General features: G+C 36.7%; 1 protein-coding gene across 8 annotated transcripts in view; it reads left to right on the top strand.

The window, feature by feature from the left end:
* The window catches only part of LOC125654125 (plexin A3-like), a 34079-nt gene extending 16245 nt beyond the window's left edge, over positions 1-17834 (top strand). For 7 of the 8 annotated variants that reach the window (XM_048883915.2, XM_048883916.2, XM_048883914.2 and 4 more), the window contains 15 exons: positions 1973-2115; positions 6677-6800; positions 6898-7034; positions 7946-8164; positions 8250-8346; positions 8469-8726; positions 9451-9606; positions 9686-9968; positions 10320-10484; positions 10583-10666; positions 10754-10938; positions 11116-11225; positions 11387-11549; positions 13843-13979; positions 14183-17834. In XM_048883915.2, the coding sequence (XP_048739872.2) occupies positions 1973-2115; positions 6677-6800; positions 6898-7034; positions 7946-8164; positions 8250-8346; positions 8469-8726; positions 9451-9606; positions 9686-9968; positions 10320-10484; positions 10583-10666; positions 10754-10938; positions 11116-11225; positions 11387-11549; positions 13843-13979; positions 14183-14423 (2502 nt within the window). In that variant the 3' untranslated portion in view covers positions 14424-17834. The remainder of the gene's footprint in view (positions 1-1972; positions 2116-6676; positions 6801-6897; positions 7035-7945; positions 8165-8249; positions 8347-8468; positions 8727-9450; positions 9607-9685; positions 9969-10319; positions 10485-10582; positions 10667-10753; positions 10939-11115; positions 11226-11386; positions 11550-13842; positions 13980-14182) is intronic. The other variant, XM_056144806.1, reaches the window with a different exon arrangement.

Genomic DNA, 17834 nt, shown 5'->3' with positions numbered 1-17834 from the left:
ACAATCAGACCTGTGACAGAACTGTCATGCCACAACTGGAGATTTGAAAATTTTCAGCTGGAGTTCTGGTCTGATAACTGGAGATTTTTTATCAACATTTTTTTTTACCGTTTTTGTGTGTTCATTGGCTAATGAAATCATGCTACTAGTAGTTGTTTGTGTTACAAGTGTCTGAGTTCATAATCATCAGATCCTTTTTGTGTTGAGAACATTGATAATTCCTTTTTTGTGTTAAGAACATTGATAATTCTTAAGTCAATACCTTAAAAACCACAATTAAAAGAAAAAAACTTGTTATATATTTATTACAGAGATAACAAGTTATAACAATTATCACTTTTCAGAAAAGTTGACCAACATATTAGATCTAGGCCTACTAACAAATTTAAGCTCACTTGAGATTTCAGCACTGGTGAGCTAAATAATATAAAGAACATGTTCTCACATAAAAGAATTACATTGCATATCTGAAAACGTGTTTTTTCCCCCAGTGAAACGTGTAGTGAACAAATATATGTTACAAGACTTGGCCACGTACTATTTATACATGCATGTGTAAATAAATATTGAGAAAATTCGAACTGTGCACACCCATCGTCGTCTTGCCGTATCCATCTTTGAATATACAGTTCAGTTAGAGATAATCCATTCTAATACAATTGTGTCATTCTGTCCACACATATTACGAACATCTTCAGTGCCCACTTTCTTTTCCCACCTGCTCCTTACCTAGTTTTCAACAGCATCAAAGATCGTCCAACTTCAACAGTCGGTATCACTTCCTAATCACCAGAGCGTGTGCCAAAAACAATCTTTTTAATCATCCACTAATTGTTTATTATCACTAATTGCTCTGTAATCATAAATAAACTCCTCAAATGGCTTCAGTAATTACTGTACCCTCGTTAATTGACCTTTACCTGTGCAGTCACTGTGACAGAAAAATCAATAACAGGAAATAGACGACTTTCGATTGTCTCGGGGTTTTTCCTTATCAATATCGAAAAATGGCGCTCAGAAAATTTTTGTTGTTGAAAATTTGAAATGACGGAAGATTTTACATTTTAACGGAAGGAACGGAAGGGGGGCTCAAATTCGGGAGATTTTGTCTTCCGACGGAACAATCACAGGTCTGCACAATGTTAACTTATGTTGAGTCTGTCTGAGGCAGTTCCACAATGTTAACTTATGTTAAATCTGTCTGAGGCAGGTCCACAATGTTAACTTATGTTGAGTCTGTCTGAGGCAGGTCCACAATGTTAACTTATGTTGAGTCTGTCTGAGGCAGGCTCACAATGTTAACTTATGTTGAGTCTGTCTGAGGCAGGCTCACAATGTTGAGTTATGTTAAATCTGTCTGAGGCAGGTCCACAATGTTAACTTATGTTGAGTCTGTCTGAGGCAGTTCCACAATGTTAACTTATGTTAAATCTGTCTGAGGCAGGTCCACAATGTTAACTTATGTTGAGTCTGTCTGAGGCAGGTCCACAATGTTAACTTATGTTGAGTCTGTCTGAGGCAGGTCCACAATGTTAACTTATGTTGAATCTGTCTGAGGCAGGCTCACAATGTTGAGTTATGTTGAATCTGTCTGAGGCAGGCTCACAATGTTGAGTTATGTTGAATTTGTCTGAGGCAGGCTCACAATGTTGAGTTATGTTGAATTTGTCTGAGGCAGGCTCACAATGTTGAGTTATGTTGAATTTGTCTGAGGCAAGTCCACAATGTAACTTATGTCGAGTCTGTTTACACCAGATAGAATAATAAAGCATATACATGTAATTAATTCATAATGCCAGTGGCACATCCCACTCAAATTTCTATGAGGTTAGAAAATTTAAATTTGTTCAATCCGACATTCAATATCTTAAGATATCAGTTGAATTATAGGTGTTTCCATCAGTGTCAGATATCTTAATCTGTTGAATTATAGGTGCTTCCGTCAGTGTCGTAGATATCTGTTGAATTGTAGGTGCTACCATCAGTGGGTCCTACTCAGGGACAAACTCTTTTGACTCTGAAGGGTAGAAACTTTGGATCAGAAATGGCTACAGTGGTAAATGTCACCGTCAATGGAAGCACATGTGAAATAGAGGGCAAAACCATGGATACAAAGTAAGTGTATCTAAAGTATATATATTTATTCTAAAACATGTAATTTGGATTCTTCATTTGCTTATGAGCACCATTTCTCCTACAGCAGACTTGGGTTTCACAGTTACTGTAGCTTATCATCATGATTTTGTGTAGGGGAAGTTGAGAAACTAGCTTTTGCTTTTGAGATGTAACATAACCTGGAAATTGCTTATAGATGGAAATATAAATATGGTGCTAATCATTTGATTTGGAAACTTTTAAAATTAAACCTTGTAACTTTGTGTGATAAAAAATTGGAATCTTAGTGTAAAACCAAAGTTTTAAAAAATCAAAACCTTTGCAATACGCCAGTTTCGAGATACGAACTCTTCTGTATAGGAGGTGTATTTAGTGGAACTTTGAATGCCTAAGTGGGACAGAGTGGATCTACAGCCAACGAGGAAGACGATGAAATGTATTAAAAGTGGCTTCTCTTTAAATATATAAATGTGGGAAATACAAAATACTATCGAAAGAAATGTTTTACTGAAGTGGAAACATACAAACAATGTCATATTTGCAAGAAATATCTTGGATATGGTACTTATGACCAACGAAATAACGTGATAGGATAAGAATTCTATGTATTTAATTACTCCCTAAATACTTATCACTTCCTTAGTTTGTGTATCAGTCGAATTCGGGTGATCAAACAGTGTATGAGAAACTTACCGAGTACATTCAATTACGCAGTGATGAATATTTGTCCCACCCCCGCGTGTAAACAAATTCTTTCGCGCCTTACTATGTACGAGAGTTCTCCAAAGGGAAATAACTTGGACGTATCTCAAAACCGGCGTATTAAAGATGCATATGTACATGTACTAATCATTTTTATGCCCCAGCCCCAATATGGTTGGGGCAAATAGTTTTACCCTTGTCTGTCCTTCCAAGACACCCAGTTTTCCGGACTTTTTTCTAAACGCCCAGAGGTATTGAATTAATTTTTTGTATGTAGGTTACAGATCATGAATGAATTTTGTTCCGGTTCCTTGATTTTTGATGGAGTTGTGCCCTTTTACGAGGGCCCTCGTTATATAGTGTCCTTCTGCAACACCCAGTTTTCCAGACTTTTTTTCTAAACACCTTGAGATAATGAATTGATTTTTTGTATGCAGGTTACAGATTGAGTTTGAGTTTTGTTCTGGGTCGTTGAATTTTGATGGAGTTGTGCCCCTTTAACATAGAAAAATTAGTGTTAAGACTAGTTTTCCTGACTTTTTTTCTAAACGCCTTGAGATATTGAATTGATTTTTTGTAGGTAGGTTACAGAACGAGATTGAGTTTTGTTACAGTTCGTTAATTGTTTTGGATTTGTGTCCCTTTAACATAGAAAAATTACTGTTATGACCAGTTTTCTAGACTTTTTTTCTAAACGCCTTGAGATATTGAACTGATTTCTTGTATGCAGGTGTATATTGATGAGTCACAGTTTGAATTTGAGTTTGAGTTGATCTGAATACCACATTCAATACTATACTTTGATGGATTTCTTACATTTGACTTTACTGCAGGTAGGGGTCGTGCTGACACATCAAGTTTTTTTGTGTGTCTAAACTAACATGGTTCGTTTATCTATAATTGCGATTTATGATAACTTGTGCAATGTAAACTATTTGATTTTATCCCAAATTTAAAGGAATAGGTCCAAAAGTTTAGTTCATTTTTGACTAATTTAATAAACTCTCGGACATCTTTGGTTGGCCTTATTTGTATAATTTGTGCACTGTGGGCACCTTCTTCACAAAAAACAATGGAGTTAGTAAGTTTTGACATTGAGTTCATCAACTATAGATATAGGAGCAAGATTGTATCCAATTCAGACTAAATTCATTATGCTAGATTATGTGTAAAACACTAAAGTGTAGTTAGATATGCACAGATCCAAGAATGGCTAGGAAAACAGCAGGGCATATAGTGTTGTCCTGTCTATCCATTTCTGATTCAATCTGACCAAGGTCATCTGCATAAGGTCAAGTTCATATGGGGAAATTTTTTGAAATTTCTGCAATGGCCAGATCTTTATAACATTCATACTTTATTCAAAGGTTGCTTATAACTGGAAAATTTGTCCAAATGTTTATCTAAGGTCAAACTTAAGAGTACTTTATAGTCTAAACTATCTCAAGAACAGGAAGGTCTTAGAAAGTCATACTTTATGCAAAGGTTACTTCTGCATTGTGTATGTACAAGAAGATCAAGGCTATTTAACTATGTCTAGACCAGTAGGAGGGGGGGGGGGGGGGGGGGGGGGGGGGGGGGGGGGCGGGGGGACTTGTCCAGGCCTTGTCTTTGTAAGGTAGACTTATGTCACTTTATTCAAGGAATGAATTCAAAGTAATTTTTACTCATCGTATATGATATGATTTAAGGCAGTTTACACATCCTAAACAGTGTAGTGATGAATAAAAGAGTGTAAAATGACCCAAATTACTTTATATCATATAAAGTGAGTAGAAATTACTTTTATTTCTTATTATTTAATTCAGTAAAATGCATTTGATGTAATTTGATGAATAATTAAAAAAAAAATATATGGATTTTATATGACATGGAACAATATTGCTGTAGCATTGGAAACAGAGGAGCTAAAGATTTCCTATGGCACAACTTAATGGCATCATTAAGTTTATATAAAGAATATTGATAAAGTCAAATGAATTAATCACATGTTTTATAAGTGATGTTCAATTATGCATTCATATGTTTGCTTCTGTGTCTTAATACTTTATCATGATCATTTATAAATGGTCAAGGTCAACTATGTTAGAATTGTGGGGTGTTTTACAGCCATACTGATAAAAAAAAGAAATGCATGGTACAATTTCATTTTCATTATAAGACATGAGAAATACTTAATAATTGATTTACTGATAACACAATAATGATGTAAATGCTGGGGTGATAATTAAAGTGTCACCCACTAATGATAATTACAGTCATTAACAGTTCAAGGTCGCCCAAATTCAATATCTAGTGTGCTCCCATCATCTTCCCATAGACACAATTAAGTCTCTAAAACAAATATCAATGGATGTTGTTCCACTCTAACTACAGAGCTTGGGCTAGTTGTTGCAGAGTCTGAGGTTGTGATTGTCTTTGGTGGATGTGCCTATCCAGTTTGCCCCATGCATGTTCGGTAGGGTTCAAATCGGGTGATTAGGATGGCCAAGGAAAAACCTGGATATTGTGTCTTAGCAGAACATCACAAGTTAGACAAGCAGTTTTCATGTTGGAGTACTGCTCGGGATGCTATATTACTGGAACCACATGTAGCTGAATGACTTCATCAACATACAGTTGAGCTGTCAAAGTACCCTGTATGTGAACCAATGCTGTCCTGCCTGTATAGGATATAATGCTGCCCACATCATAATACTACTCCCTTCAAACTGCTCAGCCTCCTGGAGGCAATTTTGTGCAAAATGTTCATTTTAGCGCCTCTACACTCTGAGACTTCTATCAGGCTTTTGCTGTAAAAATCAAGATTCATTGCTGAACCAAACTGTCCACCAGTGTTGCTGTGGCCATACTCTATGAGACCATTGAAGTCAGTTTTGGTGATGTTACAGAGTCAGAACAATGCCTCGAACAAGTCTGCATGCATCATTCTGCAGTCAATTGCGAACAGTTGGATCTGATATTCAGCGAATCCCAGGAATGGCATATGCTGTAGATGATGCTGTTGTGAATCATTGATAAAGATGATGCAATTGGATGAAGCGATCCTGTGCTGCTGACATCACGTGTGCTTTGTGCAGCATTGAAATCTCGTGCAACTGCAAATTGTGACACACCTGCTTCCAGTCGTGCAATTGTGGTGTTGCATTGAGCATCATTCAGACACAGCATTTCTCAAAAAGCGGTTACATTCGAAGACAGCACTGTCAAATATCGAAAAAACTACTGGTGCCCGAATCATGTATATTGGAAACTTACAACAATCGAGAGTTACAGACACTGATATTAGAATTTTATGAATACACATTTTATTGTCCTCATATTTCTATAGAATATCTATTCAGTAAACAATAGCGTTAGATGTAAGAAGGAATAATTAGACCATTCATTCTAGACCCCAATAAAAATGTATGTAAAAATTTATTTGATAAGATTCAACAAAACATTACTACTATGCGTTTCTTTTTTGATCAGTATTTTATTAAAGTTTGTATACATAGATTATGACTAGATACTTATAGATGAACGTTTCTTAAATCAATGCATATATTTATTTTATCAGATCTGAAGAGAAAATTATTTCATAATCAGCTTTTGTAAAAAGACAATTTTGTATGAAATCTATGTAGAACATTTGATTTTGTAACTTACTTATGTTGCAGGACTAGTTTTTTATGAAATGCAGATCAGAATGGATTTTTGTTTCTTAAATTCATTTGCTATATAAATATTTCCTTAGTGGGACTTCCATGTAATTCCAAATTTGATCTCCCTTCAGAAGTACATAATTTATAAACCATTCTAGTTATGAGAGTTTGATATGAATATAACCATAACCTTTGACCTGTGCACCATGCAGGTTACAGTGTAGAACCCCTGCCTCACAAACTCCAGGGACCGCCTCTTTATCTCTCACAGTGAAAGATTTCTTGCACACGGGTTATAAGATAGTAGGCATTGCAGTCGCAGAGTTCCAGTATCAGGTATGTGTTGAAATTATTGATAACGTTCTTGTACAATTCGTAAGCTTTAAAATTCGTCGAGTATCAGCAGCTGATTGGCCATTTTCCTGCTCTTTAGGTTCCAGTAATTGACGACATATCCCCATTACTAGGGCCTATATCTGGTGGGACAGAGTTGACAGTTCATGGAAGAAATCTAGACATTGGTACAAATGTAGCAATTTTTATAGGAGGGGCTGAGTGCAGTGTCCAGAGGTAACTGTATTCAACATTCTGTGTACAAGTTTATTATACCTCAACTGATGTAAACTAACACAATAAAACTGTCCATTTCCCAGATAATGCACCATTCTCCTCAACTGAGGACAAATCCCTGCAAAATCAGTGCTATACTCCCCGAAACTACTCCTTCATTAATATTCATCAATATTTTTTACCAATCAAAATGTTGGTTAGGTGGAGCATTCCAAGAATCATGAGGTCTGTGACGTAATGTTTTTAGCAAATGTCATAAAATCAACTGAAGTGATGGCTGAAGATTGGTTCGAGATAAATAATCTTTTTAAATTGTTTCAGTATAATAGAACATGCAGTTGTAGAATAGATATTTCAGGAAGTAGCAAATTTGTTTCCATTTCTCTTAAGTATCAATAAAATATGCTCAAAACAAACATATTTATTTAAATATCGGTATTTTATTTTAAATCTTGGCAGTACGTCGTGATTTCATGTCAAGTGATTTCTGGTAAAGATTGCAGGGGTGGATCATTTGATTATGGAAGGGTGACAGAAAGAAGTCAATGTTATTAACAGAATATGAACCCAATGAGTTCAGTATTGATGAGGCAGGGTTATTCTTATTTGCTGTTACCAAACAGAACTTAAATTATTGCAGATGCGAAAAAGGGAGACAGTGAAAATGATGAAATTTGTCAGTGGAAAATTGGAAAATCCACTGTGTTTCAAAAACTTAAATATCAAATTATACATGTATTGTGATTTTGTTTACAACAAATAGGCATCATGATGGAAGACATAAATTTTCATGACTAAACTTGATATAATATGCCATCCTCGTAATAATATGGAAAAGTTTTGGATAAAAGGTGGTGATATAGATGTATAGAGGAAGCACTATACTATAGGGTGTATGTCTTGGTTTGCAGAAAGAACAGTTCAGCCATTTTGTGCCTCACTGGACGTGGCATGTCATCATCAGGCATTCAGTATAAAACTTCAGACCTGCTGGTTCTATACCCCTCACTGATCACAGCAGCTCCTGTCAGAGTTCAAATCGATGGCAGCAACACAACCAGTAATCAAACGTTTGCCTATGTCAATGATTCCACCATTTTAAGCATACAGTCCAAAACTTCCATTGTGAAGTAAGTCATTCTTGGTATATTATTATGTGCTGGAGATTGAGGTAGCTTTATACCAGTTGTAACTGGATGCTAAATTTGATTGTAGTGGTGGACTAGAGATTGATGTGAGGGGAACAAATTTAAATGTTGTACAGCGACCACAGATTGGAGCCACAGTAGATGGCAAGGATTCACATCTTCTGGTTGGCAAGCTTTTCTATAAATGTTTTTGTTTTGACAAACATACAGATACAGATGAATATAATTTACTTGTGCATGTACAGATACATTTGTTTTATTTGCGACTTTCTCTGTGGAATTTCAGATGTGTAAAGCTACAGCTGATGGTACCAGAATGACCTGTCCGACTCCCGGGATACAGAACCTTACATCTGAACCAGTGGACCCAAATTTTCCAAAATTAGTTTCCATCTGGTTCAAGATGGATGGAATTAGAGAGCTTAGGGAGCTAGAGAAGCATGACTATGCTCTGAGTCGATTCACTTACTACCCCAACCCTACGTTTGAGCCTTTTGGGTCTGTGAGACTGTTTGATTTGTCGGAGGATTTACTGAGTATTACAGTAGGTTCATGTAACAGATTCTAATTCTGTGTGTTTATTGATTATTGTTGGCAAACAAACAAGCTGTTACTTTTCATTTTTAGCTGAGTTGCATAGCAAATCTCGGCTTTTAAATTGGCAAAAGATAGGCGTCCAGGTAGGCGGGCGGCGTCCACAATTAGCTTGTCCGGTCTCTAACTTTCATACTTTTTGGTGCATCTTTGTGAGACTTACATAACTTGATCACATCCAAAAGAGGAAGGTTCTTATTTATTTTGAGGTCAAAGGTCAAGGTATCCTTTTCACTATATACTGTAGATTTGAACTTGCCTCTAACTTTTATACATGTACTTGACGGTGCATATTTATCAGACTTCAAATCCTGATGACATTCAAGGTTCATGTTGCTTTTGAAATCCAAAGGTCAAGGTCATTATCACACTAAATACCTATTGCGGCCATTCAAAGCTTCATACTTATAAATTATATTAAATATGTGCATGTTTTTTCTTCATGAATGCAAGTGTGCATAATTTTCCAAACTGCAACTCGGCCATATGCATCTTTGATGCATTTTAGTGATTTTCTTAAAATTGATAGAACTGATGTCTGTATTTTGGGTTTTTTCTATATATAGGGTAAACACATTGATTGAACTGATGTCTGTATTTTGGGTTTTCTCTATGTATAGGGTAAACACATTGATAGAACTGATATCTGTATTTTGGGTTTTTTCTATATATAGGGTAAACACATTGACAAAGGGATAACTCCAAAAGATGTCATCGTAACCATCGGCGAAAGTTTGTGTGTTGTGAAGCTTCTAAAGAGCAACAAGTTATTCTGTCAACCACAGAACAAGCCATCAGAGACAGACAATGAACCACAGTATAAAGTTCAGGTATCCTCCCCCCACCAATAGGATTTTCGACTGCCTCAGTTATTCCGTCCCTGTCGTGATATATTAAATTTTTTTACAGGTGAAGATTGGAGTCTTTCTTATGTATGATGTAGGAAGTCTACAGTATGTTGGGGGAGCCTCTACTGCACCTCCGACTCTTATTATCGTCATCTCCATTGTCCTCGTTGTTTTTATTGTCCTTATTATTATACTGCTGATTGTAATGAAGAGAAAACATTTGGGTCCATTCAAAGAGAGAGGTTACACTGCAGGATATGCCAATGGACAGGGGCAGGTCCGACTGAGTGGGCTTAATCCTGATGGAACAACATTTGACTTTGAAAGAGACAACAGAGCCAATGGTAAGAATTGTCATTAATTGTTACAATGTTCAGTGAAGACGGCAGTCTTATGCTACATTTATTGACGGTGTGTCTGTAACTAATGGCCACAGGGATTAATATGCAAGGCTTCTTGCAGGATCACCAAAAATGACTGGTTTTGTGACTAGGGAGTACATGTATGTCTTATATTTGTTAATGGCCGATGTCCAGTTTTAATGGATGTCCAGTATTAAAAAATTTCTGTTTAAGATTTGTTATAAAGATTTTTACTAAAACCTTTAAAATCAGCTGAGATTGGGGGCAGGTTTGAAGAAGGTTTACTGAACACTTTTATCTGAATGTGTTCATGAGCACAGCTCATTATTTCAGATTACCAAGAGCGCCATCTGTCTGCGAGTCGAGATGATACCATGGACTCTGCTAGAGGTGGTGGGCCTACTATTGTACTTGATGAGTCTACGCTGCTGGTACTGCGGGACAAAAACCTCTTGATTGAACATGACTGGTTGTCCATGGGTGAAATCCTAGGCAGAGGTTTATATTGGAGGATACTTTATCATCAGTTTGATGCAAAGCATATTTTACACATAAAATGAAATAGTGATTAATATTTATATTGTTTCTAATGACAGGTCACTTTGGGTGTGTATATAAAGGCTACATAACTTATCCAGGGTCAAAAACTGAGACCATGGTAGCAGTTAAAACCCTGCACCGTAAGTTTTGCTACCAACATTTTCAGGCTGATTAGTATGAATATTGAGATGTCAGTGTCTCTATACTTGCACTTATTTTTTTAACAGAGAACAATCCCAGAGAGATTGATATTAATCAGTTTATTGATGAGGCGCTTCGTATGAAGGATTTCCACCACCCTAATGTTTTGACCCTCACTGGGATCTGCTTTAACTATGATGCCATGCCTCTTGTCATACTACCATACATGTCGCATGGGGATTTACTGAGCTACATAAGAAATGAAGACAATGTGAGTCGCAGAGTAACCTCGGTCATTTTATGTCAGTCCAAACGCACCTCAAAAATATCATTAGATTGCTTAATAACCCTCAAAAATATCATTAGATTGCTTAATAACCTCAAAAATATCAATCATTGAGAACATAGTGCAGGCGGACTAATGTTCACTGCCCTATTTTTATTTCAGAACCCAACTATTAAAGATCTCATCCTTTTTGCTGTTGATATTGCAAAAGGAATGGAATACTTGTCACTTCTTAAGGTTGTACACAGAGATTTGGCCTGTAGGAATTGCATGTAAGCCATCAATAAAGCGCTCTCTCCCTCTCTCTCTCTCTCTCTCTCTCTCGCTCTCTCTCTCACCATGACATACCTTTTCTGTTTTATAACAAACTGTAACTTTGTATGAATTCAATATCATACTACTACAATATAGAATAACTGTTGTCTAATTCCAGGCTGAATGAGGAGTACCGTGCCATTGTTGCAGACTTTGGTCTGTCCAGAGATATTTATGAAAGAGACTACTACAGCAGTGATAACAAGAAGAGTAAGCTGCCGGTGAAGTGGATGGCTCCCGAGAGCTTAGAAAAGGGCACCTACAGCTCCAAGTCAGACGTGGTAAGACTTCTGTCAGTCATGGCAGATGATGTGGTGTTCAATTTCAAAATGATAATGATAATGACACACAAAACCATTTTATGCATTGGGCCAGTATGAGATACAATCAAATGAAATAGTATTTTACATGCAATGCATAATTATTTCATGATATTAAAACCCACAGATTTGATACAAAACTCAGTCATGGAAAAATATTGTAGCTGTTAATTAGAGTCCCAGTTAGGGGTTCTCAGATATAGCATCAGTCAGGATTCTATAGTAGTGAACCAGTCAGGGGTTCTCAGAGTAGTGAACCAGTCAGGGGTTCTCAAGAGTAGTGAACCAGTCAGGGGTTCTCAGAATAATGAACCAGTCAGAGGTTCCCAGAGCAGTGAACCAGTGAGGGGTTCCCAGATACAGCATCAGCCAGGTTTCTACAGTAGTGAACCAGTCAGGGGTTCTCGAGATTAGTGAACCAGTCAGGGGTTCTCAGATACAGCATCAGTCAGGTTCCTACAGTAGTGAACCAGTTAGGGGTTCTCAGAGTAATGAACCAGTCAGAGGTTCCGAGAGTAGTGAACCAGTCAGGGTTTCCCAGAGTAGTGAACCAGTCAGGGGTTCTCAGATACAGCATCAGTCAGGTTCCTACAGTAGTGAACCAGTTCGGGGTTCTCAGAGTAATGAACCAATCAGGGGTTCTAAGAGTAGTGAACCAGTCAGGGTTTCCCAGAGTAATGAACCAGTCAGGGGTTCTCAGATACAGCATCAGTCAGGTTCCTACAGTAGTGAATCAGTCAGGGGTTCTCAGAGTAGTGAACCAGTCAGGGGTTCCCAGAGTAGTGAACCAGTCAGGGGTTTCCAGAGTAGTGAACCAGTCAGGGGTTCTCAGATACAACATCAGTCAGGTTCCTACAGTAGTGAACCAGTCAGGGGTTCTCAGTGTAATGAATCAGTCAGGGGTTCCAAGAGTAGTGAACCAGTCAGGGTTTCCCAGAGTAATGAACCAGTCAGGGGTTCTCAGATACAGCATCAGTCAGGTTCCTACAGTAGTGAACTAGTCAGGGGTTCCCAGAGTAGTGAACCAGTCAGGGGTTCCCAGAGTAGTGAACCAGTCAGGGATTCCAGAGTAGTAAACCAGACAGGGGTTCTCAGAGTAATGAACCAGTCAGGGGTTCTCAGAGTAGTGAATCAGTCAGAGGTTCTCAGACCAGTGAACCAGTCAGAGATTCTCAGAGTAGTGAACCAGTCAGATGTTCTTAGAGTAGTAGCAAACCAGTCAAGGATTCTCAGAGTAGTGAACCAGTCAGGGGTTCTCAGAGCAGTGAACCAGTTGGGGATTCTCAGAGTAGTGAACCAGTCAGAGATTCTCAAAGTAGTGAACCAGTCAGGGATTCTCAGAGTAGTGAACCAGTTAGGCATCCTCAGAGTAGTGAACCAGTTAGGCATTCTCAAAGTAGTGAACCAGTCAGGGATTCTCAAAGTAGTGAACCAGTAAGGGATTCTCAGAATAGTGAACCAGTCAGGGATTCCCAGAGTAGTGAATCAGTCTGGGGTTCTCAGGGCAGTGAACCAGTTGGGGATTCTCAGAGTAGTGAACCAGTCAGAGATTCTCAGAGTAGTGAACCAGTCAGGGATTCTCAGAGTAGTGAACCAGTTAGGCATCCTCAGAGTAGTGAACCAGTTAGGCATTCTCAAAGTAGTGAACCAGTCAGGGATTCTCAAAGTAGTGATCCAGTAAGGGATTCTCAGAATAGTGAACCAGTCAGGGATTCTCAGAGTAGTGAATCAGTTGGGGATTCTCAAAGTAGTGAACCAGTAAGGAATTCTCAGAGTAATGAACTGGTTGGCAGATTTCTGAGAGTAGAACACTGCTGAAGGGGTTACTAACGTAAATTCCCATTCAGTCTGCATTTTAAGTCAATCACATCTTTTAAAATATGGAAAATAGGGATGATTCAAATGAAATGCTCCTTTTCTTCAGTACTGTGAATTTCTTTCACCAAGGAAATGTCATTTTTAAGTTTGATATTTACCTAAATGAACATATTATATCAGAGGACAATTTCAAAACCATGTTGATTTTTTTTTTACTCTAGACATGTATATTAAAAATACAGGACTGATACAACTACTAGAGTACAGTGACACAGAATCTATAAATAGTTCCATTATGTGCAAGCAAAAAAGTATTTACAGAAAAAGTTTTTATAAAAGAATTTCTTGATTGGTACATGTCATCAACCATGAAAGATTTAAACCCACAAACCTTTAGATTTGATGATCCGTTATCTTCACTTGAATTCCTTTGCAGTGGTCCTTTGGTGTGGTGCTATGGGAGTTGATGACCAGGGGAGTTAATCCATATCCAGAGGTAGATAATTGGGATGTACTGAGGTACATAAAAAAGAATCGAAGAATGCCACAGCCTCCATTTTGTCCTGACCCTCTGTAAGTGCTAGAGTTTATAAGTGTTTGTCGGTGGACCTGTCACCCTATGCTGATGGGTTATCAATTGCTACATAACTGTTTAGCTGTGTACACGCAAGACCCGAGGATACATATAATGAATATATTTGAACATGAATGGATTGCTATATTGACCCTATATTACTAGATCTGTTGTAATAGGTTATGATATGCTTCCTTTACAGGTATACTGTGATGAGAAACTGCTGGGAATTTGACCCCAAAGATAGGCCTCAGTTTAGTGTGTTAGTGACATCTATAGCAGAAATGTTATCTGTGTTAGAACATAAGATGAAACAAGGGCAGCAGAGGTCTAACATACAAAGTACCTACGTTAATGTAGAGAATTGTACGGAATATCACTATGGTAACCAAGATGAGGAGGAGAAATCTCCGCTTGCCAGTCCTATACAAACGGATGTCTGATTGTTCATAGTCTGATTTAGTGTGCCCTTTGCAATCAGAAAAGAATGGTTCCAGTCTATGATTGGGCAGAGCTTTAATCTATATACTGTACACGCAAGTACATTTAGTAGTCTAGATACAACAACTTATAACCGTCCAGTTATGTTGTAAATTCTGCATTTTAAGGACAATGGAACTGAAATAATTTTTTTACCTCTGATCAGAAAATGCTGATTAATGTTTTTAATCATATAAGAATTTAAAGAATTATGTCTCAGTTTTCCTTCAAATTCAAGGAGTATTGGTGATATCAAACTGAAATGATTTAAATCTCTATGAAAGAGTTTAAACAACTGAAACTGACATTTTCCATTACATTCTATAGTAGACTGTAACATACTTTTTACATTATCCCTACAAAATATCTGTCCCAATTCCTGTTATTAATTTTTGAGTCGGCTCTCGATAGCAAGAAGACCCTTGTTTTAACCGGCACTGCACTTCAGATTTTGAGTACAAACCGTTGTTGATACTTACACGAGATAATGCAAATAGTTCTTAATCTCTGGTCATTGAAATTTTGGCAAAATATGGGAAATATTGTGCATATCAAAGTGGTTGGTTTAAACAAAGTATTGGTTATTGTGTTCTTGAATTTAAAAGCAGTGTTATCTAATTGCAATAATATTTCTTTATCATTTGGTTTGGAGACACTGTGACCGTGCATGAATACGTTATGTACATTGTTCAATCTCTACCCAGAGTTATCGTTCCTTACACTCGCATTAGCAGTGTTATTCCACATGTAAATCCATTATTCTAACAGAATTCTGATGAAAATATAATAATCTGAAATGAATTAACAAACTCTATATTTGCTTTGTTTAAATAAATAAACAATGAACGAGTTAACATCATTTACATATGCACGTGGTACATGTAAACAGAATGAAGGAAGAGGCGATCAAGATATTTGAAGATTTCAAGAGGATAATTTGTATCGATACTTGCTACAGATTGTGTCCGGGCTGTCACTGTTTTGTCTTTTGCAGTAGGCTTTTGATATTTGACATACAAGTACCGATAAATGATCATCTCATGTAGATGTGCTGGGTACCATGGATAGTGACCTTTATCTTGAACTTTTATGTGCACACAATTTTTGAAACTTTTATGGGTAAATTCCTCTAGCCAATGTGTTGTGTTCCTAGTTTGCAACATTGCATTTCCATAGATAAGGATAATTTGCATGTTTTACCATGCTTTAAAGATTCAGAATTAAAGCTTATAAGACGGTGCTGTATACCCCCACCTCTTGTTGGAAGTTGCAGGCAAGTCGACTCTGAGGCCCTTGAGGCCTTTGATTTTAATTGAGTTTATAGATTTATCAGTTTGGGTGTACTCTGTGTTGATTTTAATTGATTTTATAGATCTATCAATTTGAGTGTACTCTGTGTTGAAGAAAGGAGTTGGGTTCATTGTCCTTGATTATCTTTTTATCTGATTGAAAAATGAACTTGTGTTTTGTCATTGATGACCGAGTATTTTCTATTCATACTGACATTCACCATGACATTACAAACATTGCACTAGATATAAAGCATCGCTTTTACATAACTCTCGTCTTGTAGAGGAAGTTGTTTTTAGTCATATTTGTCCCTAAAGAATGCAGAGCAAGATGACTTTCTGGGATAGAAGCATGACATTGTCTGTAATGAAAATTTTTCTAATAAGTTGACTTTATTGTGATTTTAGAAATTCACAATTTTTCTGTTTTATATCTGCAGGCAGGTATCTTCATACAAAACTTCTCTAAAAGAAACACATGTCTATTCCAAAAATTTCTTGAAATCCTTCCTCTTTTTTACCTTTTATTCTGTAACGTATCGGTATGAACAGATCACCGTTATCATTGGGGGAACACTGTTAACTCAAGGTTTTCTTTTTAACTGACATGTTCTTGCAGTGTATTGATTTAACTGACATGTTCTTGCAGTGTATTGATTTAACTGACATGTTCTTGCAGTGTATTGATTTAACTGACATGTTCTTGCAGTGTATTGATTTAACTGACATGTTCTTGCACTGTATTGATTTAACTGACATATTCTTGCAGTGTATTGAATGTGTAACGGTATTTTAAGGTGTGTTTGTTACTTTGCTTTTTTGGAGGGTTACTCTTTCAATGAAAGATAGGGTTTAAAAGAGAAACAAAACCTACCATGACCACACATGAAAAAACCCATCAGCTATGTACATGCAAGTCCTATGAAGAATTATCATTTTATTTATTGTGGTAGTGTTAGATATATAGCCTTCTTGCTAGCTCTTGCAAGTGGATTAACCCTTTCGCTCAATTGGCAGAGCACTGGGCCACCGTGCCAAATGTCTCGGGTTTGATCATGAGCAGAGAACATAGTCTGTTACATTTTACACTCTGCATGCACATACATTTGGTCCCCTTAAATGAATTGAATCTTGAATAGTTTATTTTATTATTTTCTATATATTTACATTTTCAATGTTGTTGTTGTTTTTGATATTTTCACAAATTGTAATGATAAGCATTTCCTCATGAATGCTCTGCAGTTATAACAATGCAGCAATGAATCTTGATAAAAATAGATTGTCTATTTTAACAGCTGGAAATTCTAATAGAAATATAAGTAAAATGTAAATATAAGTATACCTAAAGCGCTAACACACTTCATGAAGTATGAAGTGTTGCAGCTTATACCCTCATATATTTTCAAAACTGAAATTTCTTTCTTAAATAAATGTTTATATTACAATATATATCAAAGTTGGTTGTATCGGTTATCATACATTTTTCACAACAATTGAAAGTTCAGATTTATGTTTTTGAGAGACTAAATTAGTTCTAATTATATGTGGTTCTTTTTATATAACTGTTCATTTTACCATGAATACACTTTCAATGAATGCAGTTTACATATAATTTCTTGTTCAGTGTCGGGTTGGACAGAGGGTAAAGTGGAGGGAGAGGGAAGAGATAAAAGTAAGGCAGTGAGAAATGATTCCCTGTTCAGATGTTGCTTGATTTTGAATACTTATGACATTGCTAGAGCCTCTCTTTCTTCTCAGTGTTAAATGAGGTTGACTTCCCATGCCCCCCCCCCCCCCCCCCCCTTTAAAGAACATTATGCACCAAAGATAGTTAACCGTATGCACCAAAGAATAAAAGCTGTACTTTTCTATGGAAACATTTAATATAGAAATGTTGTGATACATAATGGCGTATTTTTTGTTTTGTTTGTTGTATTCATGAAAGAATATGTATAGACTTCATGTTATTCATTTCCAAAACAAAGTTTTGTTTATTCAATGTGTAGGCAGGAGACAGGAAACATTCCATTTTATTAAAATGCAAATTGCCAATACTCTTGTACAGAATAAACAGATTTTACATAC

This window comes from Ostrea edulis, chromosome 7 (genome assembly GCF_947568905.1).
Source record: "Ostrea edulis chromosome 7, xbOstEdul1.1, whole genome shotgun sequence".
Lineage (NCBI taxonomy): Eukaryota > Metazoa > Mollusca > Bivalvia > Ostreida > Ostreidae > Ostrea > Ostrea edulis.
Note: the sequence above shows the minus strand (reverse complement) of the source record. Positions and strands in the feature narration are given on the sequence as shown.